At 40.9% G+C, this 24,094-nt stretch overlaps 3 protein-coding genes and 2 non-coding genes across 5 annotated transcripts; 2 read left to right on the top strand and 3 right to left on the bottom strand.

The window, feature by feature from the left end:
* The first annotated feature begins 2,280 nt into the window (after window positions 1–2,280).
* On the top strand, window positions 2,281–3,324 carry LOC133812633 (uncharacterized). The gene has a single exon (XM_062246424.1). The coding sequence runs from the start codon at window positions 2,281–2,283 to the stop codon at window positions 3,322–3,324; it is 1,044 nt and encodes a 347-aa protein (XP_062102408.1).
* Window positions 3,325–8,654: 5,330 nt separating this feature from the next.
* LOC133790661 (uncharacterized) lies at window positions 8,655–11,260 on the bottom strand. The gene is made up of 4 exons (XM_062228374.1): window positions 10,484–11,260; window positions 9,833–10,396; window positions 9,326–9,740; window positions 8,655–9,096 (listed from the first exon to the last, which is right to left on the bottom strand). Exons 1-4 carry the CDS (start codon window positions 11,222–11,224, stop codon window positions 9,068–9,070), a joined length of 1,749 nt encoding a protein of 582 aa, XP_062084358.1. The 5' UTR covers window positions 11,225–11,260; the 3' UTR covers window positions 8,655–9,067.
* A 4,720-nt stretch (window positions 11,261–15,980) lies between these two features.
* Window positions 15,981–16,053, bottom strand: TRNAF-GAA (transfer RNA phenylalanine (anticodon GAA)). Its single transcript has one exon. It is a non-coding gene; the product is annotated as a tRNA-Phe (tRNA).
* An 819-nt stretch (window positions 16,054–16,872) lies between these two features.
* Window positions 16,873–19,182, bottom strand: LOC133790655 (uncharacterized). The gene has a single exon (XM_062228361.1). The coding sequence runs from the start codon at window positions 18,997–18,999 to the stop codon at window positions 17,014–17,016; it is 1,986 nt and encodes a 661-aa protein (XP_062084345.1). The 5' UTR covers window positions 19,000–19,182; the 3' UTR covers window positions 16,873–17,013.
* Window positions 19,183–19,383: 201 nt separating this feature from the next.
* On the top strand, window positions 19,384–19,456 carry TRNAA-UGC (transfer RNA alanine (anticodon UGC)). The gene has a single exon. It is a non-coding gene; the product is annotated as a tRNA-Ala (tRNA).
* Window positions 19,457–24,094: the final 4,638 nt, after the last annotated feature.

Here is a 24,094-nt window from a genome sequence, read left to right as displayed (position 1 = left end):
ACAGTGCTGACTCATAAGTCAAGACAGCCTTAGTGTGTTCCACGCAAGCCAACAAAGATTAGATCTAATCGACATCTGCATTGAATGACTCAAATGAGCATTAATGCCGGACCGACCTCAAGTTCGATGAATATTAAAAAGCGCTTGTCTAGCCAAAGGCTAGTCATTTAGAGCAGGGCCAGCGAGCCCTGTGACTGTTAGGTTACATGGCTATGGGCACCGGCCCCACAGTGACGTGCTTGTCAGTCGCTTATCTGATAAAAGCCATTGCAGGAAAGCCCAGGTAACGGTGTCGTTACACGGCTATGGGCACTGAGCCCCTAGTGACTTGTTTGGCAGTCACTCAGTATGGTTTAACAAGACCTCAAAGTGATATTCACTCATCTGATTAGAGCTATGAGCTATGTATGATTATTTTGATCATCATATGCATGGCTTTGGGTGCTGAGCCCGTAGTGACTTGCCTATTGGTCACTCAGTATGGTTTACCAGAACCTCAAGTGTTGAAACACTCATTTGATTAGGATTGACTTGATAGTCCTCCAATCAGAAGGGCAGGATTTCTTATCCTGGATACCCCAGCATTGTTTGAATTCATTTGCAAGCTTGAATAAAGCTATGTTTGCTAGGCATGCCAGATATGACATGATATCATGATATGACTGTTCATGAGCATATGAGTTTTCTTGCTGGGCTTCGGCTCACGGGTGCTATGTGGTGCAGGTAAAGGCAAAAGGAAGCTGGACCATCCTTGAGTTGGAGAGCTTAGGTGATGACGTGTACATATGCAGCTGCTCGACCAATACTTGGGCGAGGTTTGAAAGAGGGACTAGGGTTAAGCCCTATTTTGCCGCTTAGAACGGCCTGTTGTAAATATTTTCTTGTAATAGACTCTGAAATTATATTTTTGGGATCCCAATGTATATAGTAAACGTTCTAATGAAACGTTATATCTTAACCAAAAATTTTAATTCCTAAACCGCTAATCATACTTAGTTACACGTTTATGGCCAAATGACTCGATTAGCGAGTTTAGCATTGTTTGCAATGTGCACTGTAGAGGTCCCTGGAGTTGGGGCGTTACAACTGACCTCTTAGTTTTGCAACTCCAAAACTTTTATTGGTTGTAGTAAAAGACAAAAACGGCTAATATTAACACCAACACTAATAACATTGAAAAATATTAGAAATTAAGTTTACTAGTGGTACACATACTCCATTACAACTTATATATATATTTATATAACTATTGGGCCCAAAATGTTCGGCCCAAAAACCCTTTCCTCATTTATCAAATATTCAAAACGGAACATTTTGGCAAAGAGAAGTTCCGAAGGCAGAAGCTGTGGGTCAGAGGCGATCCGCGCCTCTGACCCCTGAGCGAGACATTCGAAGTTGGTATTTTTGGAGGGAAATTCAGTTATTTCTTCCCCCCCCCCCCCCCCCCCCATTCCAGGGTTCGCTTGAACCAACCAACCACTTTGCATATTTTGTCCTATAAATATAAGATTCGTAGAAGGGAAATGGATCGAACTCTGAACGGACTTAAGCATCGGAGTGTCTTTCTTGCAGGTGATCCCGACGAGTCAAAGGCAATATTCATCACCGGAATAGTGACTAAGCATCATCCATAATTGGGAGAAACCTCCAGATATAGAAAGACAAATTGTTGCTCCAACAATTGGCGCCGTCTGTGGGAATCGAAAAACATTTCGGCCTTAGCCACGTCGTCGAACCAAGAAATCAAGATCCTTTACGAACCTTGAAATCATGCCACCAAAAGGCAATGGAGTTCCGGCCCCAGTCGCACAGAGAGTCCCTCCAGCAGACGTGAGCGATCAGATCGATAGAATGTGTCGCCTATTGGAAGCAAGCCAGCAGCGGTCCGATGAAGCAATCAAGACATTGCCCGAAGCTTAAGCTAGGCTCGAAGCTGAGATCGCTGAGTTGCGCAGATCCGCTGACACAACATGCAACACCCAAGCCCACAACAATCTTGATTCTGGCAGATCTGAAGTTCCAATTGACCGCATAAATTCCCCCAATCCAAACATGAACCCAGGTAACGAAAGATCCCAAGGCATCCCACCATCCTTCGGGGCCAAAGAGCGACAAGCCCCAACCTCCGACACCCATGGGCGGGCGGAAACAGAACCCACCGGACCCGCTTAGCCAGCAGCCGAAATCCGGCCTCAATGCACCACACCTCAAGCTACACACGATTCTCCCTCTGAAGGTCGTGTTCCCTCAATCCGGTTCTTGGACAGTTGGAAAGAAGACATGATGAGGGAAATGATGCAGAAGTTCTCAGATGGGCGATCAGCCTATGCCACAGAACATTTGGATCTAGTATCAAGAACTACTGAGAAATCGCCTTTCTCGAAATGGATTCAGAACGAGCCAAAGCCTCGAGACTTCATCATCCCTTCCTTGCTTGCGTTCAATGGAAAGGGAGACCCACTAAACCATTTATTCCAATTTCAACAGAAGATGGTATTAGAAGCTAATAACGAAGCCATTCAATGCAAAGTCTTTTCAACGACTTTCTCCGGGCCAGCTCTATTATGGTTCCAACAATTAAAGCCCGGGTCACTCAACAGTTTTAGTGATCTCCGACGGAACTTCTTACAGCAATACAGTGCAAACCGAGAGGCACCCAGAACAATGGCCGATCTCTATCGGATTGAACAGGGGGAGAATGAACATCCGAAAGCATACTTACAGCGTTTCATTAACCTCGTGCATCAAATCCACGACGTCGACCCACTCACTGCAGCAAATCTCTTCGTCAAAAGCTTGCAGGTGGGATCTCTCTTACATGAGAATCTCACCATGACACCACCATACGACATGGCAGACGTGCATACCCGAGCCGAGGGCGTCTTCAGGGTCCTGGAATTTCGAGAATGCGCACAGAAGAAATATGCACTCATCTCTGCTCCGCCAAAAAATAATCCTCCACCACCTGCTAGGGATGACAAGAGGAAGCGGAACCAAACAGATCTCACGAAGGAAGGAAAAAGGCCAAGACAGGATCGACAGTCATCACGATACCCGTCTTTCGAATACACCGTCCCGCAAGAAGTCATTTATGAAGAAAATAAAGACAGGCCTATCTGGCGAGAGCCCTACAAAATTACCACTCACGATACCCGTCTTTCGAATACACCATCCCACAAGAAGTCATTTATGAAGAAAATAAAGACAGACCTATCTGGCGAGAGCCCTACAAAATTACCACTCCTTTTGACAGAAGGGATAAAAGCAGATATTGTCTCTTCCACAAAGATCATGGTCATACGATCGCTGAATGCCACAACTTGAACAATCAGATCCAAGCCCTCATGAGGAGTGGGAGGCTTACCCAATACATCAAGGAGACGGGCAGACCAGGCGCCTCGCGGCATAACCCCGCTTCTGCCCCCGCTCCACAAGCGTCAGACTCCATGCACGCAGCCTCTGACTGCACCCAGGAGCCTCTTAAGCAAGTCCCTATGATTCATGGGATCATAGAACCCACTGACGATCAAGAGCATACAACCAAAATCCATAAAAGGATGGAGGAACGAGTGAAGCGATACAAATCATTAGGCCACGTGGTCAATCTCATTACTTCAGAAGACAGAAGCTACTCAGCCTCTGCAATCACCTTCACCGATGCTGACCTGAAGGGCGTACACCTACCCCATGATGATCCACTCGTCATTTCCCTACAGGTTGACCATTGCCAGCTGGGCAGAGTTCTGATCGACGGGGGCAGTGGAGTCGACATCCTCTTCTGGGAAGCCTTCCAGAAGATGGGGCTAAAAGAGAATCAGATCCGGCCCTCCACCACGCCCATTTTGGGCTTCAACAGCCAAAGAGTATATCCAAAGGGCGTCATTCGCTTAACTGTGGTGGCCGTAGAACGCGCCCTGCTAGTAGACTTTCTCATTATAGATTCCACCACAAGCTACAACACCATCATGGGGAGAAATTGGCTCCACCGGATGCAGGGGGTAGTCTCAACTCTACATTAGGTGATGCGATGTCAATCACTCAACGGGCGCTACACCGTCGATATCAAGGGCTGCCAGAAGCAGGCCAAAAAGTGCTTCCTTACCTTGAAGGACATAAATAGCTCAGGCACTGCTTCCCATAATGACTCCCCTGATAAATAACAATTGCAGCAGGACCTACCAGCGTGCCTAAAAGGAATCGATCTAGAGGAAGACTAAGAAAAACCCCTAGTTACGATGGATACCTTAGAACAAGTGGGTCTAGACGAAGCTGACCCCTCTAAGACAGTGCTGGTAAGTACCCAGCTCTCTGGAGAAGAGAGACAAACCCTCATGCGATTTCTCAAGACTAGAATGAGAACTTTCACCTGGTCACCACATGACATACCCGGAATAGACCCCTTCGTCATGAGTCACAGCCTAAATATCTCCAACAACTTCCCACCTGTCAAGCAGAAGCAGAGGAGGTTCGCTCCAGAGGTGAATCAAGTCATACAAGAGGAGGTCAAACGGCTCCTGAGCACAGGGGCAATAGAAGAATGCCTATATCCCAGTTGGCTTGCCAACCCCGTCGTGGTCCCAAAGAAGAATGGGAAAAAGAGAGTATGCATAGATTACACAAATTTCAATAAAGCATGTCCCAAAGATAGTTACCCTCTACCAAAGATCGATCAGATGATAGACGCCACGGCAGGATATGAAAGAATGAGCTTCCTCGACGCTTCAATCAGATCCCCATGAAATTAGAAGATCGGATTCACACGGCTTTCATAACAGAAGGTGGTTTATATTGCTACAAAGTTATGCCCTTCGGTCTAAAGAATGCAGGCGCAACATACCAAAGGCTGATGCACAAGCTGTTTTCCTCATTGCTCGGGAGAAATATGGAGGTTTATATTGACGACATGGTCATCAAGTCTAAACAAAGCTCTTCACATATAGACGACTTGACCGAGTGCTTCGACATCCTTGATGCTTTTAGGATGAAATTAAACCCCTCTAAATGCGTCTTAGGGGTGTCCTCTGGACAGTTCTTGGGGTACGTCGTCAGTCAGAGGGGCATCGAGGCGAACCCAACACAGATTGCATCCCTCTCAGAAGTCAAATAACCACGAACCATCTGAGACATACAGGCTCTGACGGGCAAGATAGTAGCATTAAGCTGATTCATATCACGAATGTCTGACCGTTGCCAGCCCTTCTTGCAGTGCATAAGAAATTCTACCAACACCACCTGGGGACCAGAGCAAAGAAAAGCATTGGAAGAACTGAAAACTTATTTGAGCTCCCCTCCTATATTGAGCTCCCCCATAGCTAATGAAGATTTATTTTTATACATGTCCATCTCCCAATTCGTTGTGAGTTCTGTTCTCTTCCGAGAAGAATCCAATCGTCAGAAGCCAGTGTTCTACTGCAGCAAGATGCTTTTGGACATTGAAACTCGTTACAGTATGATGGAAAAGTTGGCACTCGCACTCCTTACGGCAAAGAAGAAGTTACGACAATATTTTGAAAGCCACACCATCATTGTCTATACGGACTATCCATTAAAGCAAGTATTCAGTAATCCCGACCTCTCTGGTAGGTTATCTAAATGGGCAATTGAGCTAGGGACGTACGATATTCAGTTCTCGCCACGAAAAGCTAAAAAAGGACAGGTACTAGCTGACTTCCTGGTTGAAATTCAGTCGTTCACCCCTGACACTCTGCTAGAATTGTTAGAATCAAAAGATCAATGGGTGTGGATGATGCATACTGACGGAGCATCCAATTCCCAAGGGGCTGGTATTGGCATCGTATTAGAAGCTCCCTCGGGCCTCAAAATCAAAGAAGCCATTCGTTTAGAGCAATCCACGACGAATAATGAAGCAGAATATGAGGCACTAATCTATGGTTTAGAATTAGCATGAGAAATGGGCATCCAACGTCTGAATGTCAGAGGAGACTCACAGCTTATGATAGAGCAAGTGGCTGGAAATTTCGATACTAAAGCACCCCATCTGGCTAGCCTTCTACAGAAGGTAACTGACTTGTGATCGCATTTTCGCCAGTTCGAACTCATACAAGTACCTAGGGAGCAGAATCAGAAGGCCGATGCCCTTGCCAAATTAGCCTCTGCAGGAGGTTGCACACGCCAGTCCTCCATATCGATAAGCCAATCAAGCAAAGACATGGAAGTCTATTCAACCTCATCAGAACCTGAATGCTGGATGGATCCAATCATAAGATACTTGTCCACCTCCGAACTCCCACCTAATCCAAAAGATGCAAAACTTCTGCGCCTTCGGGCACAGCGTTATTCCATAATCCATGGGACGTTATATCGCAAGTCCTTCAACGGTCCCTACCTACGGTGTTTGCGTCCATCAGAAGCTAAAAGATTGCTAGAAGAGATACATGAGGGGACATGCGGGAATCACACAGGGGGGCGGAATCTGGCACATAAAGCACTTACAGCGGGGTATTACTAGCCATACATGATGACAGAGGCACGTGACTATGCCAAAAAATGCGACAAATGCCAACGATTCGCACCCACCATCCATCAACCTGCTCAAACCTTACACTCCATTGTTGCACCTTGGCCTTTTGAAAAATGGGGTATGGACGTGGTAGGTGAACTACCTAAGGCTGCTGGAGGAAGACGGTATGCTCTTGTAGCCACTGATTACTTCACAAAATGGGTTGTGGCAGAGGCATACGTCACAGTTAGCAAAACAGACACTATGTCCTTCATTTGGAAGCATATCATATGTCAATTTGGGATACCATGGGAGATAGTCGTGGACAATGGAACCCCGTTCCAAAATGCGAAGGTACAAGAACTATGTGACACATACAAGATCAAGCTGAGCTTTGCCTTTGTCACTTACCCACCAGGCAACGGCCAAGCAGAAGCTTCCAACAAAGTTATCTTTGCCAACATTAAGAACTTAGAAGATAAAAAAGGAGCATGGGCAGAAGAACTACCAAAAGTGTTATGGGCATATAGAACAACAAAAAGATCCCCTACGGGAGAATCTCCCTTCGCCATGGTATATGGGACACAGGCCATCATACTGATAGAAGTGGGCCTGCCTACACTTCGAACAGAGATCGCATATGATCAAGCAACAAACAACATTCAACTATTACACAACCTAGACCTTCTGGAAGAAATACGCACGGTGGCACAATTACGACTAGAAAATTATCAAAAGGCTGCAGAACGCTACTACAACAAAAGAGTCCACTCACGCACATTTCGAGAAGGTGATTGGGTTCTGCGTAAAGTCACAGGCAACAAGAAGAAGCTAGAACCTAATTGGGAAGGGCCTTTCGAAATCATTAAAGTACTAGGCAAAGGGTCTTACACCCTAAAGAATGTACATAGTGGGAAAAACGTACCTCGTACTTGGAATTCAATGTCTTTGAAACAATATTATTGTTAATAGTTGTACTGTGCAATTCAAAAGTAATACAACAACTTTCCATTTTTTCACATTCTTTTAAATTTCTCTTGTATATTCAATTTCTTGACATTATTGTCCACCATATTACACCAAGCCAGACACGTGACAATTAACTTTTCACTCGAAAGGTTTCCTCAATTATATCCCCACCTACCCTTGTTCAAAAATAACATTATTCACGTGCACTCAAAAACTACCTACCACAAATGGCTATAAATAAATAATTATCTGAATGCTCGAAGTTGCCAACCTCCCCTAGTAATACACCGTATGTCTTTAATCTCAATACATACGTTACCCACACCTACACTCCAATAAACAAAGAGCAATAATAATGCGCAGTGAAGATCACACCCCGCACATTGGCACCAGGCTGAATCTCAGTAGATCGTGGTAGCAAGGCCACTACACACAATCTGCGTACACGATCCTACCGCCTCTGTCGTTTCACTGGATTTTGTACTGCATTCTAATCTAACTTGACTAAGCTCACAGGGAGCTACGGCCAGCCATTTTGCAGTCTAATCTGCCCTGACTACGCCGATCTGGTCGTCCAACGGAGGTGCACTACAAACCCTACCCTCTTACCCGCATAAGAGGAGCACCTCCTGCTGTCTACTCTGCCCTGACTATCACAGCAGAACCATCAGCTGTCATGCTTCGGATTCCTCACCAGTACACACTAGCTGGTTTGGCAATCCAAGGATGGGAGGAACTTTTCCTGCAGTCGCACCCATATCCTACACGAAGGGTGCCTCTAACAGGATACACGGCAGCCCAAACAAGCCATCACTATACTACACGGTATGGGTGCATTAGAAAGATACCCCTCCTCACAATATTGACCTCTTTGCCAACTCTACGCTTTGTCCCCCGCATTCGGTCTGAATCACATTAACCCCTCCGATCTCATGGGAAAGTTTCAGCCTCCAGAGGCCAAACCCGCTCCGATCAAGACCACTACAAAAATCCCTACGTGTAAGAAGGTCCACCACTCAACAATAACGACAACGCCGCAGAAGTACAACACTTTTATCACTACAACTTAAATTGGCAGATGCTAAGCATGGGCACACATATTTACTCAATTCCTTTCTCAATAAACAAGAATGAATATTTGTACTATGCACGATCAGAAGGAGATGTATACTCAAAAATGGCAATAAATCAGAAGTTGTTATTTATAAATTATGTTACATTAACGACGATATTAATTCCTGATTTCATAATTGATCTATTCTCTATGAACAACTATTTTCTTTCCCATAATTAATCCCATTCAATACGACGCATGTACTCTGCCATTGCACTCTCTAGCTTCGGATGGCCTAACCCATAGTGTTCACACGATATATAGTATGGGATGCCACTTCTGATAAGCTCTTCCATAGCCCATGTTGAGTAAAGCCACTGTGGGTTGTCAAAGATTCTCCTCAAAAAGGGAACCTTCGTCCGCTCACGGTGCTCACCTGCAACAACAATGTTGTCAGCTCCAACCCATCACCAAAACACCAAGACGGATCATTCACACAACACTTAATTGGGCATTCTCTCCCACCATCTGTATAATCTTTCGGTGTATCTCGCACGCAATGGCCTGAAGGTTCTATGAAGCTTCTAATCCGAATAAATTGTATGACTCACACCTGTCATCACGCCTTCAATTAGGTCCTAAACGACAATGAACACATCCAATACACATACCAAGATAACCAACAGGAAACAAAGCTCTATTTGTATTGATAATTTGCTCTATTACAATCATCTACATACTAGCATCTAAAAGAGCCCAAAGAATGTATATACAGAAATTAATTCAAAGAAAAACATGACAGAATTTAACAAAACGATAGTGTGTCATTCATTCTACGGCACCTCTTTCACCATCTGGCTTGGCCTCTGCAACAGGCGCGGATCCTGATGCCTTCTGATCAGACGCCACATTGGCAACACTATCTTCAACAGCTTCCCCGTTGGCATTATACATCGACCCCAGCGCGTCGCCCCTCAACTTCAACTTCTCCAGATGACACGGCAGATAGGAAATATGCAAATCCCCAAGTTCATTCAAGTACTTGTCGACATCATACTCTCCTATTTTTACATCGACGCTTTTACAATACATCTCCATTTTTGCCCATTTCTCCTTTGGGGTCTGCTTCTTATTATGTAATGCCATATCCAGATACTTCGCAGTATCTACTTCAGCCACCCTCACAAGTTTGCGTTCGGTGATATCCCGATCTCGAATGCGCTGCCTAGTGGCTTCAATCGCCGCCTCCGCTGCCCTCTACAAAACCAAAAACATTACGGAATCAACACACGTGTTTTATGGGCCCGTTAATTTTCTAATACATCAATAACAAAAGAAGAGTCTCATACCTCTGCCATCTCCTCCAACTGCTTCTTGGTTTCGGTCACTGCCTCTTCTGCTTCCTTCATCTTCTTCCCTAAATGAAGTTCAGCCTCCAACTTCTGCTTCTTGGCGTCCGCTACGCTGGCCTCAAGACCGTTTGACCTTCGCTCCAGCTCTTTTTTCTCCTTTTCTAAGATCTCCTTATCAGTCTGCAACGACACTATATCCTCTTCAAGGTCGTTCATCATACTGCTAAGCTTCTCCATACGGGCTTCATGCTGAACGCAGACTTGATTTTTCTCCATCCACTTATTGGTCATATCCACCAAGTCAGCTTTCAGTTTATCTCGCTCTAATTCAAGCCCAACAGTGCCTACCAGCTTCTCCTCTGTGGCAGTCACCCTCTTTTTTGCCTCTGCCAGCTCTGCCTCTAACTTCTTGATGGCTTCCACAAGCACGTCCCGATTTGCCTCGGCCATCTTTCTCCCTGCCCGCTCCTCTTCTAATTTCGCCATCTGCTCCGCCAGTTTAGAGCCATTCTGTATAGCCGTTGCATATTCTCGCCTTGCAGTAGAAGCGCATACATAGCTCTGTGATAAATCAATTATGCCCATTAAAAATAACATTACACACATATCACGAAATATAAAAATGGCCTAATTTTTTAACCAACTTACCATCCAGATGTGGTCTGATACTTGCTGCAATAAGTCACCTTGCCCGCTCAAGGATCCGATTGCTTTCGTAGGTAGATGGGGTCTGCTTATGCGTAGCATTTCCTCCATAACTTCAGTAGACGCAGAGGGGCCATATTCCGACATTACTCCTGTTCTGTCACTTGCTTCTCCCCCTGCAGATGCAGCCGCGAAAGCAACGGGGGCAGCTGGCTTCTCACCTTCAGCTAACGTCGATACCATAATGCTATCAGAAGCCAGCGCAATTGTCCTCACACCAGAAGAATACGTCTTCGAATGGCATGTAAACAAGCTATCATCTTCACCCAAATCACTTGGGAGGTACACCGGTGTCTGCACGGCAGAAGACGTTAGCTGCTCCAAGAAAGCGCTAGGAGATTCAAAAGTGCTAGTACCCTTCGGAGACACAACAATGACATCTCCCGGATGAGACTCAGAAGCAGTAGGTGATAATAAGGAAACATCAACACTGACAGGGTCAACACTTGTTACTTCGACAGCCCCTGATTCTTGACACCCAGGGGTAGTTTCAGATACAACAGTCTTACTGGGCTCAACTGGCAGAGGAGGGGTATCCGCAAAATCCTCTCCGAAGGCATCCTCTAGAAGCTTGTTCTTACGAGAGGCAGAAGAAGGACGTCTCCCCTCTGAGCCACGCTTATGGCCTATGTCAGACCTTTCAGTCAAAACAGAAGTAGAGGGTAATGCCTCTGACGGCTTCATACAGACAACAGGAGACTTCACCCCAACTGGTAAGCTGCCCTGCACTCCATCTCTAGTCACCACGCCTGATAATTTGGACAGAGAAGAGGAAACGCCCTCTGCGTGAGCCACCCCTTCTGAGCCTGCCGCCAAGGAAGACCCAATTGCGTGTGAAGTAGGAGACGCCCCAGATAAATGTCCAACGGGGGCAGATCCTTGTGGCTTCTTGCACAACGAGAGAGCCTGACCCGTTGGTAATTTACCTGGGGTAAGTTTGGGGATTGCAAAGGGAGATCCTTGAGCAGTGGGGACAGAACCTTTTGGGATCCGAAGCTTGGACGAAATGCACTTCCCGTCGTCCGAGTCTTCGCCAGAGGATCCCTCACGCTCTTTTCTTTTCCTAAGGCGTCTGCAGGCAAAGGCACTTGTTGGAGAGGCTGAATCTGCAGAACGTCAGAAGGCGTGGACGATCGCCCTTGGATACGTGAAGATCTGCGCGATAAGCCGAACTTATCAGGGGACGACTCTGCAGAAGAAGCTAGACCAGAGCCCTCTTTCTTTTGACCTTCTGGGACCCCTTGACGCTTGGCACACGCAACGTAGGTCTCAGAACACGCCCTTTCGCACTCAGTCTTCGTCAGCGACAAAGTTGAAGGAGTAGGAGGGGATTTCTTCATGAAAGCTCCCAGCTGCTTCGCGCATGCTATTGTAATATTGCTTAGGGTCATGTCACCCTTCTGCGATCTAACTCGCACGGCACCAAAATCGACTCGATCCACAAAACATAGCCGAGTCATTATCTGCATACATTAGGGGTTCAATACACCCCTGATACTAATGGCGTTCTCCTTAGATTCATGCAGAAGCCCCTTCTCTGTCAGCATGTTCTGTCGTTCAGGACTCATACTAACCTGAGGCTAAGAAAAATCTGATGCAAAGAACCAAAATAGTAATACACAGAGTTAAACTAGCAGATAATCATCTAGATATGATTAGTTCACATTAAAATCAATAAGGAACAGAATGAAAAATGTGACTCACCTTTTATAAACACCCTGGCCAAAGGAAAAATTTCCTAAGGCAGGAATTCAGGATACCACGCTCCTCCAACAGCAAAGAAGTATTTATCCCAATTTCGATGGGAGCTGTCGAAATCGGTGAAGATTGTCCGATCCTTTTTGGGAGAGAGGTAGAAGGTTTTCCAAGGCTTTCCTTCTATCGCCTTGTTTGTAGACTTGGTGAAGCACGCGTAAATGTCGTCCGATTGAATATTGACATTCCTGAGGCTCCCTATCATTTGAGCCCCGACTATAGACTGAATAACATTTGGGAGAAATCGCGAAATGTGATCCCCGGAGTTTGAAATTATCTGAACAAGCAGAGCCGGGAGAGGGAAGCGAAGCCATTCGATATGTCTCAGACTCATGACGATCTCAGAAGGCTTCACTACGTCCTTAAATCTCCATTCTCGAAGCTCAGCATCCGAGAGCATCCTCACCGTGACATTGTCAGGAATGTCGAACGATTTGCGCATGCGTTCGAACGCATTCTTGTATCCATCACGATCCAAAGGCTCGGGAGATGAACAAGAAGAAATTATTACATAGAATGAGACGATTGTCGAAGGTTTGAACTGAAGGAAATCTCTAGGGTTTCTTCGAAGCTTCTCTCTGGAAGTTGGAATAAAGTTTGGAAATTTGAATGAAAATTATTTTGAAATAAAAACTATTTAAATGAAAGGTAAAATTCTAAACCAAACGTTTTACTCGATAACTGTGTTTGCATTAAGTGTAATTTGTCAGGTAATCAAATGATCATGCACCTACGGATTACCTCGGTTTACGGAGAATGACGGCTCTAGGCGAACTTTTTGGTGTTGAAGAGTCGGCCCAAGATTCTAACAGATTAGCACGCCTTGCCTGTCCGAAGCTTGGGCCAGGGGGCATCTGTTGGGCCCAAAATGTTCGGCCCAAAAACCCTTTCCTCATTTATCAAATATTCAAAACAGAACGTTTTGGCAAAGAGAAGTTCCGAAGGCAGAAGCTGTGGGTCAGAGGCGATCCGCGCCTCTGACCCCTGAGCAAGACATTCGAAGTCGGTATTTTTAGAGGGAAATTCAATTATTTCTTCCCCCCCCCCCCCCCCCCCCCATTCCAGGGTTCACTTGAACCAACTAACCGCTTTGCATATTTTGTCCTATAAATATAAGATTCGTAGAAGGGAAATGGATCGAACTCTGAACTGACTTAAGCATCGAAGTGTCTTTCTTGCAGGTGATCCCGACGAGTCAAAGGAAATATTCATCACCGGAATAGTGACTAAGCATCATCCATAATTGGGAGAAGCCTCCAAATATAGAAAGACAAATTGTTGCTCCAACAATAACCAAACAAAATTTTTGTATAGTTGCCTTCTAGAGATCAATTCTTGTGGGAGTTATGTGACATAAGATAGTTTGTTTAGGTTTAGGTTTATGTATAGTTGTCTAATATCATTTTTTTTGTGTGTTATTTTTTAGTTGTTTAGGTTTATGTATAGTTGTTTCCATGTTGTTTTTTAGTTGTTTAAGTTTATATATAGTTGTTGTGTTGATGTCTAATTGATGTTTAGTTGTTTTCTGATATATTTTGAATTAAAAAAAATGTGTTAGTATGCAATGAGTTGACTTATAATTGTTCAATTGTTATTTTTTAGTTATTTTTTAATGTGGTGGGTTGATGTCTCGTTGTTGTCTAATTGTTATTTTTTAGTTGTCTTTTAATATGTTACTATGTAGTGTGTTGATGTCTAATTGTCCAATTGTTATTTTCTAGTTGTTTTTTCTGAAATTGTATTGCAATGTGTTGCTTTTTTAAAATGTAATGGTTTGCACTGTATTGTTGTTTTTCTGTTGTTTAGATTTTATGTATAATTTTTTTCATGTTGGTTTTTAGTTGTTTAAGTTTATTTATAGTTGTTCTATTGTTGTGTTGATGTTTATTTGTTGTTTCAAGATATATTTTGATTTAAAAAAAAAAAAAACATATTAGTATGCAGTGGGTTAATGTTTAGGTATTGTCTTATTGTTGTTTTTTAGTTGTTTCATTGATACCGTACTTTTGTAAATATAAAACTTTAAAAAAACGTATTTTTGAAAATTTAAGTTAGTATTTTTTAAGAAAAAAAATCAGGCACGGTAAAAAATACAAAAAAAAATATTTTTGAAAAAACATCTATTAATAATAATAGCAATAATTCAAAATTAAATATTACACTATATAATTACAATAAAAATTAAAACTTATCTGTTATCAACAACTTTGAAATACAAAGTTAATTTACTAATATAAAGAATGACTTTGATAGTAATATAATAACATTCAACAACACAATAATATCACTTTGAACACAGAAATACTTGAAGTTCAATAGAACATAATGTAGTAAATAAGGAAAAAAATAATATTGAAACAATACAACTAAGATTACATGTTTTATTAAATAATATCAAGCTGTAAAATAATAATAATAATAATATATGGTACTACCCCAAATTGTACAACCCACATTATACTCATACTAACAAACAAGGGAATAATAGTAAAATCTAAACTTCCCCAAATAAAGATAGTATCCTTACAATAACTAACCTTTTTGCCTTCCAAAATAAATAAATAAAATAATAATAATTAAAAAATAAAAAAATAACCAACAATTTTTTTTTGAAAAGTTACAATAACTAACTTAATTTAAATGCTACTTAAGCAATTAAAACTAGATGGAATGAATAAATAACTTAAAAACAAGCTATCCTAAAATGTACCAATATAATTGAAACAATACCAACCGGCTAAGAACAACCAGGAAATAATAAAAAAAATGCAGAATATTAATTAAACTTACATAATATTGGATTATCAAAAAAATATTAACATTATTAACGTGCTGAATAATAAAAACTTGTAAACACAATAATACAAAACGAAACACAATAAACCAGAACAGAACTTATGAATAAAATGAAATTCAAACCATCATAACGAAGCATAGCCACTAGTTTTAAGAATAAGAGAATAATTAATTTAAATAACTGCCATTGTAATATTTCTGTTTTGAAACAAGGTTGAATAATATCATCACAAAGAAAACATAACTGATTTTATAGAGATTATTGTTGAGAACAATCTTGCTAGAAAGATAAGCTCAAAGTGATAATAATAACACTACTTAAGAAACATATAAGTTTGGTCTTGTAGAGCAAGACCATGGTTTTTTGTTAGAGAATTATATTAAAAGTTTTATTGACGGTTGGTAAAGCATCCAAATTGTTATGTTAGATAATAATAACACACTTAAGAAACATATAAGAATAACTCACAATTGATCCCTGGTCAACGATTACTTGAGTAAACCAAAGTTGCTTTTGTTCTGTCATTCCTTCTTTCCACACCCGTTTCTTTCCTAGCAAACACACACGATCACATCCTCACTCCTTCACAATTCTCTCTTTCTGATATTCACTGCATAGCAAATTCTCTTTTGTTTTTTCTCTGGTAAATTTTTTAATTTAAATGTTTCTTTCCCAATAAATTAATTTCTTATGCACAATTTAAAAAATAAATTTGGGCTTGGATTTTGAGTTGGGCTATTGGTGGTGAAATGTTATGGATGTATGATACTATCACTTAAAGATATTGTCGTTTTTAAGTAATAATTCGGAAAAGACAAATATGCAGGAGCGTGGATATAGTAAAAGTTGAAGTTATTGTCGTTTTAGTAATTAGTCGGAAAAATTAGATGCGGTGAGCGTGGATCGAACACGCGACCTTCAGATCTTCAGTCTGACGCTCTCCCAACTGAGCTATCCCCGCTTGATGCTTCTTTTGAGCTAAACAACATATTAATATAAATCATGTTTATTTGACCTTGCAAGCACTCCTCTTATCATAAATATCAATTCATCCGAAGCAGCTTCAAATTCAATGGTCAAAGTAATTTATTATTATTTGTTTTAAAATATGTCTTGTTTATTTTGTCATCTAATACACTTGCCTTTCTTAACATGGATATGAAAAAGCTTTTGAACTAAAATTACTTTTAGGTGTAATGGAATGAAATATATAAATAATTTTTTAATTTAAAAGAACATTTAAGAGAAGCCATAAAGTTTCTTTAGGAAAAACTTCTAAAAAAAAATATTGAAAGTTATTTTCTTATTTTAATAAATCTTTCATAATATCTATTTTATTCTTATTTTTTATATAAAAAAAATTACATATTTATTCTAAATTGTGCAAATAACAATTATAAAATAAGATTTCTTTTTTCTTAAAAAATATTCTATTTAATTTTTCTAAAAAATACCAAGTACGATTTTTTTTAGTTTTTATTTTTATTGTTATTGTTTTATATATAGAATCTCTTTCTTTAACTACATTTACATTTTTATATTTGAATATTCAATTTAGATTTTTTTATATTTTGTTAATTAAGTTTAGATTTTTATAATTTTTTTTATTTATTAATCAATATTAATTCACATATATATATATGTAATTAGATTTGTTTTCTCTAATAGAATGATTAATTTTTAAAAAAATTCAGACATAACATATCCTATTATTATAAACCTTGAATTTGATATTTATTTTATAAAAAATTTATGCTATATATACCAAACACTCAAAACAGCTTTTAAAAAAATTTCTTTTTAAAATATAAATCCAAAAGAGAAAAGCTCAAACTTTTAGTAAAATTAAAAGTAAAACTATGTGAAATTTGCCATAAATTGATTCAAGAAACACGCTTGCGACGAGACGAGTGTATCTACCTTATATCTCACAAGTTATCCAAAGAGGTTCGTCAAATTCACCCCTAAGCTCATCCCCAACATCATCCTCATTATTAACTGCTACGTTCGTTGCCACGTCAACCCCGGAGATCCACGTCGGCGTCCCATTTTCATAGCCATTACACGTCAGCCTCTTCAAACCAGTACCATCCAGCCTGACCACAAACAAGTCTCCATACGGCTGAAACTGATTAGGCCACGACACCGGCTCGGCAGTCACGCCGCCCATGTTAGCAGCGAACAACAACCAGTCCCCGTTCTCGTTAAAGCACACGTGGTTTATCCTCTCCCTGTCCACCTCACTAGACCCTTCAGGACCTGCCACATGGATCCTCCTCAGCTCGGACCCGTCCGGTTTGATGACGTAGATGCTGAATGTAGTGACATCAGCCGGATTGTGTCTATTAGATGAGAAAGCAATGAGATCACCTTTAGGTGACCAGCTAGGCATGGTGTCAATCCATGGACCGTCCGTTAACTGTCGTATAACGCCGTCAAACTCACCGTTAACGGCGTCTACGATATAGAGATTCTTATGGCCAGAACGGCCGGAACGAAAGACAACGGATTTCCCGTCAGGGGAGCAAGAAGGGAAAGCATTGTTCCCTGTGTGTTCTCCGGTGAGGACTTTCATATCGCAGGGGATAATCGTGTCTTCACGATCACCACCGGCAAGATCTGAAAGATTAAATGTAATTCTTGCAATCTGAACAGTTGCTTTCACCGACTCAAAGACGGGTCCAATGGAAGTGTATATGACATTCTTCTCAGCTGGACTCCACGAGTTGTAGAATACTGTACGGCCTTTGAGTAACGTCCAACGTTTTGAACCGTCCAATTTAACGATCGATAGACCGCCGTTATCGTTAAAATCATGGTTGATTGCGACGAGATCACCGTCAGGTGAGACGGAGGGAAACGAACCGTTAACTCTCAACATTCGGAGTTCTTTCACTGCCGATGTCACCAGATCCATGCGCGGAATCTTTGAAACGCCGTTTGTGCATGACTGGCCTCGAAACCGGTGGTATCCTAGAGATTGACAATCGGGCGAGACGAACGGGTTGTAATGGTGGAGATTCGGGTTGAGTGTTTCGGTAATCGGAGTAAAAGTCTTTGACTCCACTTCGAAGAGCTCAATGTGGCGAAATTTATTGCCGCGCCGTCGTGTGGCGACGGCGATTGCTCGGCCGTCGTGCATAGCTGCAGGAGTAAAGCAGTGGAGACCGGGTGGCGTGACTCGAATCGGAGCAATTGGAAAATCAGTAGTCGAAGCGAGATTTCCTGGAAAATCAACTCGGAAAATGCTCCACCAACCATCATCGGCTTTACGATGAAAGTAAATGGCGGTATCACCGGACCAGGAAGGCCAGCCACCTCGTTCGCAAACAACTACTCGGGTTTCCGGATCAGATGAATCGAAGACAACAATATCAGTGTTGAGCTCATGAAACTCGCCGCCCCAAGGACGGGATCCATACGACGCGACGGCGACGAATTCACCAGAGCGACAAACAGCAGGACTGTAATCCACAGATCCGAACGGGGTTAATCTGGTAATTTCACAGTTATCGTGAACGAGCGGAGCAGAGTACAAAGCGGACCAGCTTTTAAAAACGGAATCAGGCTTTTCATGAGCAGATATAAAGTAAAGCCTATCTTTCCTGATAACAGGTCGGTCATGAAAGAGGCTATCGGAGACGAAAGGCAGTGGTTTGGGGTGAGTAAGTCCCGGACGAGTGAGGTAGATTCGAGGAGAACCTGTTCTCTCGGATACAAAAACGATGGCGTCGCCTCCCGAGTCGTCGTGGTCGAGGAATTGAGCGTTGAAGTTAACGGAGCGGGCGTCGGTGAGGCGGCTTTCGGGGCCAATGCGTTGGTGAGGTTGGAGCTGGACAGTAAAGACATCGAAGCCGTATTCAGGCCTGCCTACAGTGGTGAAGAGGATGGTACCGTTGAGTTCCATTGAAGTAGTAGCAGCAGAGAATGAAAGAGTAAGAGAAGAGTGTGTGGTGGTGACGATGAAGAGGAGGAAATTAAGTATATATAGGTAAGAGATCAAAGAGATATATGGCGCGGATCGTAAGTGATGACGAAGCTCTGTACTTTGTGTTTTTGGAATTGTTTTGTTTGATATTCCGTTCACGTGGTGGAGCACTAGCTAGCTCGGTTTGCAATTTGGTCGAAGTTGTTGAGTAAGATAGATATGTTGATAGTAACTGAAGATATAGTTAAAAGACTAGTCTTATTATCTTATCGAAAGTCAAGATATCAGACATGGCGTTCCGTGGGTTACAAGCTTTTGGAATTATTTAATTAAATATTCCGTTCAGACTGGGCTCGTATGGCAGGGGATGTAGCTCACATGGTAGAGCGCTCGCTTTGCATGCGAGAGGTACGGGGTTCGATACCCCGCATCTCCATATTAAAATTTTTATTTTTAAAAATAATAATATTACAGAATTCTTAAAACATGTCATGTAGTCAAAGAGTCAAACTCCATACTTGACACGGAACTAATTTTATATTTGTGTTTGGTTTGCAAAATGAAATTGGATTGGAAAACTATTTCATAAAGAAGAGATATACACGCCCATACAAGTTAAAAACTTTCATTATATATGTGTGAAGAAAGCTCCCAATAAAGCATAAGACCATCTGCTCCAATGTTATGTATAATATTCAAATTAATTTAAAAAAAATAAATAAAAAAGTAATATGGTTAGTTATTAATTATTAACTAATTAATTAGTAGTAATATAATAATAAAAAATTGACTTTATTATTGATCTAAATTTGACTTGTATTATATTTTGTGCCAAATTTAAAATATTTTTTATGGTATAATTAAAGTGATACTCTTATTAAAATGTATTAAATATAACAAACCAACATTTTTTGGTACTTCGTTAAAGATGCTTTATCATTATTCTAATTCTTTTATCAATTTTTAGGTCCTTAATTACGTTTCTTGGTTATTGTGAAATATACATATTGTTTCCTATCATTCATTTATATTTATAAAGGGTTACCAGAATTATTAATGATTACTTATATGATCGATCATGCATAAAGCTCATTTCCTTCTCTTTAATCAGACGTAAAAATAAAATAAAGAGTACTGTTGTTATTTCACAACATAACCATACATACAAGCATGGCTCGGTACTCATGACTTTAATTTGTAGCGCACGCATCTCTTTATCCAAAAATAATTATATAATATTGTCGATTCCCTCAATTTCTCTCAAAATATATAAAAGAAACAGATAATATAGGCAAAAGTACTCAAAATTTGGGTTTTGTACGCGTCATAAACTCAATGTTTATTTTTAGTGACAATAGTACCTATATTACCAAAAAGCGTCATTCAGTTTGATTCCGTTTGGTTTCGTCCGTTCGTGTCATCTGGGTGTACACGTGTACGCACCAGATAATTCAGAACATTTATTTAAATCTATTTCTAAAATAATGAAATTAAAACTATTTCCTAAAACAAATAAAAATAAATAAATGGGAGCTTTCCTTTTGTAACACGATGGGAACCTAAAATACCCAAAGTTGTGTCTGAAACCCTCTAAGTGTTCCGATCGACCACCAGCTTCACCATTTCGATGGTGACTTTGCCTGAGTTTGAAACTCGAGCTGTTCCAACCACCACCTGACCCATTTCGACGGTGACTTCGCCTGACGATGCCGTGGCAGCTTGCTTCAAAGCTTGGTCCCAGTTATGGTAAGTTTTTATGTTCTATTTTGTTTTTGTCGAAGCTCTATTTGATGGGATGCTTTGGTGTGCTGCCCCACACTAGTAGACACATATTTTTTTGTTATTTTCATGGTTTGTAGCATCGGATGCTTTGGTGTGTTGTCCCAAAATTGAACAAAAGTAGATGTTGTTATGTCCCACATGTTCTGTTTTGGGTGTTTTGAATTGGTGTGGTTTTATTTATCTGTTTTGGGGTATTTAATTGGTTTTGTTTTATGTGTAATAGTCATAGTTTGGTGAATGCATTAATGTTTGACTAACCTAGATAAATTTTGACATTGGTTTTTGTTTTAAATGGATAAGAATAAATTCTGGAATGTTAACTTTAGTGGTGCATCATGGGGGCACATGGTCAAATATTGATGGGGATAGAAAATATGAGGGTGGATGTGTGTTCTTTTTTTATGGTTGTGAGTATGACCTTTTTGGTCTATTGGACATGGAAAGATTGGTGAAAGAGCTTGGATACCAACTTCCATTTGATTTCTAGTTTGTATCAAAAAATCTAGCAATAAAGGATGGTAAAAGTATTGTCAGTGATAAAGATGTACTGAAGATGTTTGATGATATGCGGTTATGGGGTTATAGTTGTGTGGATGTGTATGTTAGTGATCCTTATATCTCTAATGAGCATGAAACTAGGAAGGCTGTTTATGAGGATTATGATGAGGATGATGGTGATGACCATGGTGAGGATGATGGTGATGATATGGAAGAACCAGTGGTTACACAAGTGGAGGATTTGGGCCAAGGTCAGCATGGGGCCCAATCAGAAGCCCAAGAAGTTGGTGATTTGGGCCAATATTTGAGGCCTAATATACCTCAGCCCAATGAAGGTGACTTTGTGGAACCAGAATATGCCCTAGATGAAGAGGAAGTTAGGCAGCAAGAGAACAACATAACACCACCAAGTCAATGGTGGAGCACTGTGAATGAAGTATACACTCAAGTGGATGGGGAAATTTAAGATGGATTCGAAGATGAGGAAGATCTAAATAGCCTAAACAGTGATGATGATGAGTCTATTCCTAGGAGAAGTAGAAGGCAATTTGTACCTATTGATCAATGGGTTGATTTCAAGTTTATTGTTGGATTGGAATTTGCAAGTGTTGAACAGCTTAGAAAAGCTCTAAAGGAACACTTCATAAGCAAAGACAGAGAATTCAACTACCTCTTCAATAATCATTCAAAGTTAAAGGCTATTTGTAAGGCCTTTGGCTGTGGGTGGTCTTTGTATGCTCGGGTCCTAAAGAGGGATAATTTGACATTTCGGATTAACACCTTGGTGGATGAACACAACTGCGGGATTAGGTTAAATAGCAAGCTGGTGGATGCACCTGGTTGGAAAAACACTTCTTACCCCAATTCAGAATGAACCCAAACATGCACTATGCAAACTTCAAGGAACTCACTTCGAACAGTAAGTTTTCTCACACTAGTAGACACATATTTTATGCTGCAAAGAATAAGAATCGGCTAATGCTTGAGGGATCTGTGGCTGAGCAATATGCGGTGCTTGATGATTATTGCAAACAACTAATGAAACTGATGTTAGGCAATACTATCTTTATTAAAAGCAATATGGTGGCTGATAAGATGGTGTTTGAGAGAGTCTACATATGCTTAAAAGCATGTAAAGATGGCTTTAAGTCTTATAGGCCTTTGGTTGGCTTGGATGGATGTTTTTTAAAGGGGTATTGCAAAGGGATACTACTTGCAGCTGTTGGTATTGATGCTGAGAACTCTATGTTCCCAATTGGTTATGAAATATGTGAAAAGGAAAACACCGAACACATGGACATGGTTTCTGACTCTACTAAAGGAGGATTTGTGTGAGGTAGATCATAGAAATTTTACAATGATCAGTGATAGACAGAAATGCTTATCAAATGCCTTGTTCACTCTCTTTGAAGGTGTAGAGATAAGATTCTGCGTGAGGCATTTACATTCTAACTTCAAGAATGAGTTCCCCGGTTTATTGCTAAAATAAAAATTATGGGCATGTGCGCGAGCATTAACACCTAAAGAATTCAAGAGAAAGATGGCTGAACTGAAGGGTGTTAATGAGAAGGCCTTTGATTGGCTATTGAAGAAAAGTCCCTCTGAATGGTCCAAAAGTCATTTCAAGACCAATGTTAAATGCGACATGCTATTGAACAACCTCTATTAAAGCTTCAACACTGCAATATTGGATGCAAGAGAGAAGCCCATTATCACTTTGCTTGAGAAAATTAGGTATTGGTTGATGAATAGGTACTATGTGAAATGAGAGAGTGTAAGTAAATTGGTGCCGCCTGTGGGGAAAAGGATCATGAAAGTGATAGAGAAGAATAAATCAATTGTCAGGCATTGTCAATGCACCAGGGCTGATGCTTATAGGTTCCAGGTGCAATATAAAGACTTCGAGTGTTTTTTTGTGAATCTGGTTGAGAAGGTCTGCACTTGCAGACATTTCCAACTCTCTGGGATACCATGTGGGCATGCCTTATCTGCCATATCGAGTGGTAATCTCAATATCGTGGACTTCATTGATGTTGCTTATAAGAATGACACCCTTTTGGCTCAATACATTGGCATCATAGAACCAATGCCCTCACCTGATAAATGGCCAGATGTAGGCCAAAATCCCATATACCCACCATCAGAAATTGTGTTGTCTGGGAGGCCAAAAAAAGCTTGAAGGAGGGAAACAGATGAGCCTCCACCAGCCACTGCAACTAAAGCAAGTAGGGTAGGCCAGCCTAACCATGTAGCAATTGTGGGTCAGTAGGGCACTCAAAGCGTTCTTGTAAGAATCCAGCAAAGGATCAGGTATAAATGTTTGAATATGTTAAAATATGGTGAAATCTGGTTTGTATGTTAAGTTGGTATGAAATTATTGTTTATAATTTGGTTTAGTAATCAGGTATGCAATCTGAAATATGGTATCTTACTGCTTCTAATTGCTACAGTTGTAGCAATCTATTGCAGCAAAATAGAGGGGCTACTAATGTTATTACCTTTCATACTCATGCAGAATGTTAAAGGAAAAAGAATGGGAAGGCCACCGAAGACAAATCCAACCCCATCAACTGTGAAAAGAAACATTAGAAGAGCTAAGCAATAGGCAAGGGAGGCTGCACAAGGTGGTTCAACCTCACAAATCCAACCACAACAATCTCAGCAACAGTAAAACCAGATGGCCATTTTTTTTTTTAATCAACATTTGTTTTATGCAATAGCCTAATTTTTTGTATCTGTTTAGTTTTATGTAATCTAGTTTAGGCAATAGCCTTTTTACTAAACTATAACATAT

This window comes from Humulus lupulus, chromosome 1 (assembly GCF_963169125.1).
Source record: "Humulus lupulus chromosome 1, drHumLupu1.1, whole genome shotgun sequence".
Classification (NCBI taxonomy): domain Eukaryota; kingdom Viridiplantae; phylum Streptophyta; class Magnoliopsida; order Rosales; family Cannabaceae; genus Humulus; species Humulus lupulus.
This window is presented reverse-complemented; position numbering and strand designations above follow the sequence as displayed.

Excerpts from the sequence above, each read along its gene's own strand:
- LOC133812633 (XM_062246424.1), top strand. The coding sequence starts at position 2,281 with ATGATGAGGGAAATGATGCAGAAGTTCTCAGATGGGCGATCAGCCTAT.
- LOC133790655 (XM_062228361.1), bottom strand. The coding sequence starts at position 18,999 with ATGGAACTCAACGGTACCATCCTCTTCACCACTGTAGGCAGGCCTGAA.
- LOC133790661 (XM_062228374.1), bottom strand. The coding sequence starts at position 11,224 with ATGAAGCCGTCAGAGGCATTACCCTCTACTTCTGTTTTGACTGAAAGG. Across the intron at positions 9,741-9,832 it reads AGTTGGAGGAGATGGCAGAG|AGGGCAGCGGAGGCGGCGAT; the intron begins GTATGAGACTCT and ends TTGGTTTTGTAG. Across the intron at positions 9,097-9,325 it reads CAAGCCAGATGGTGAAAGAG|GTGTGAGTCATACAATTTAT; the intron begins GTGCCGTAGAAT and ends GCGTGATGACAG.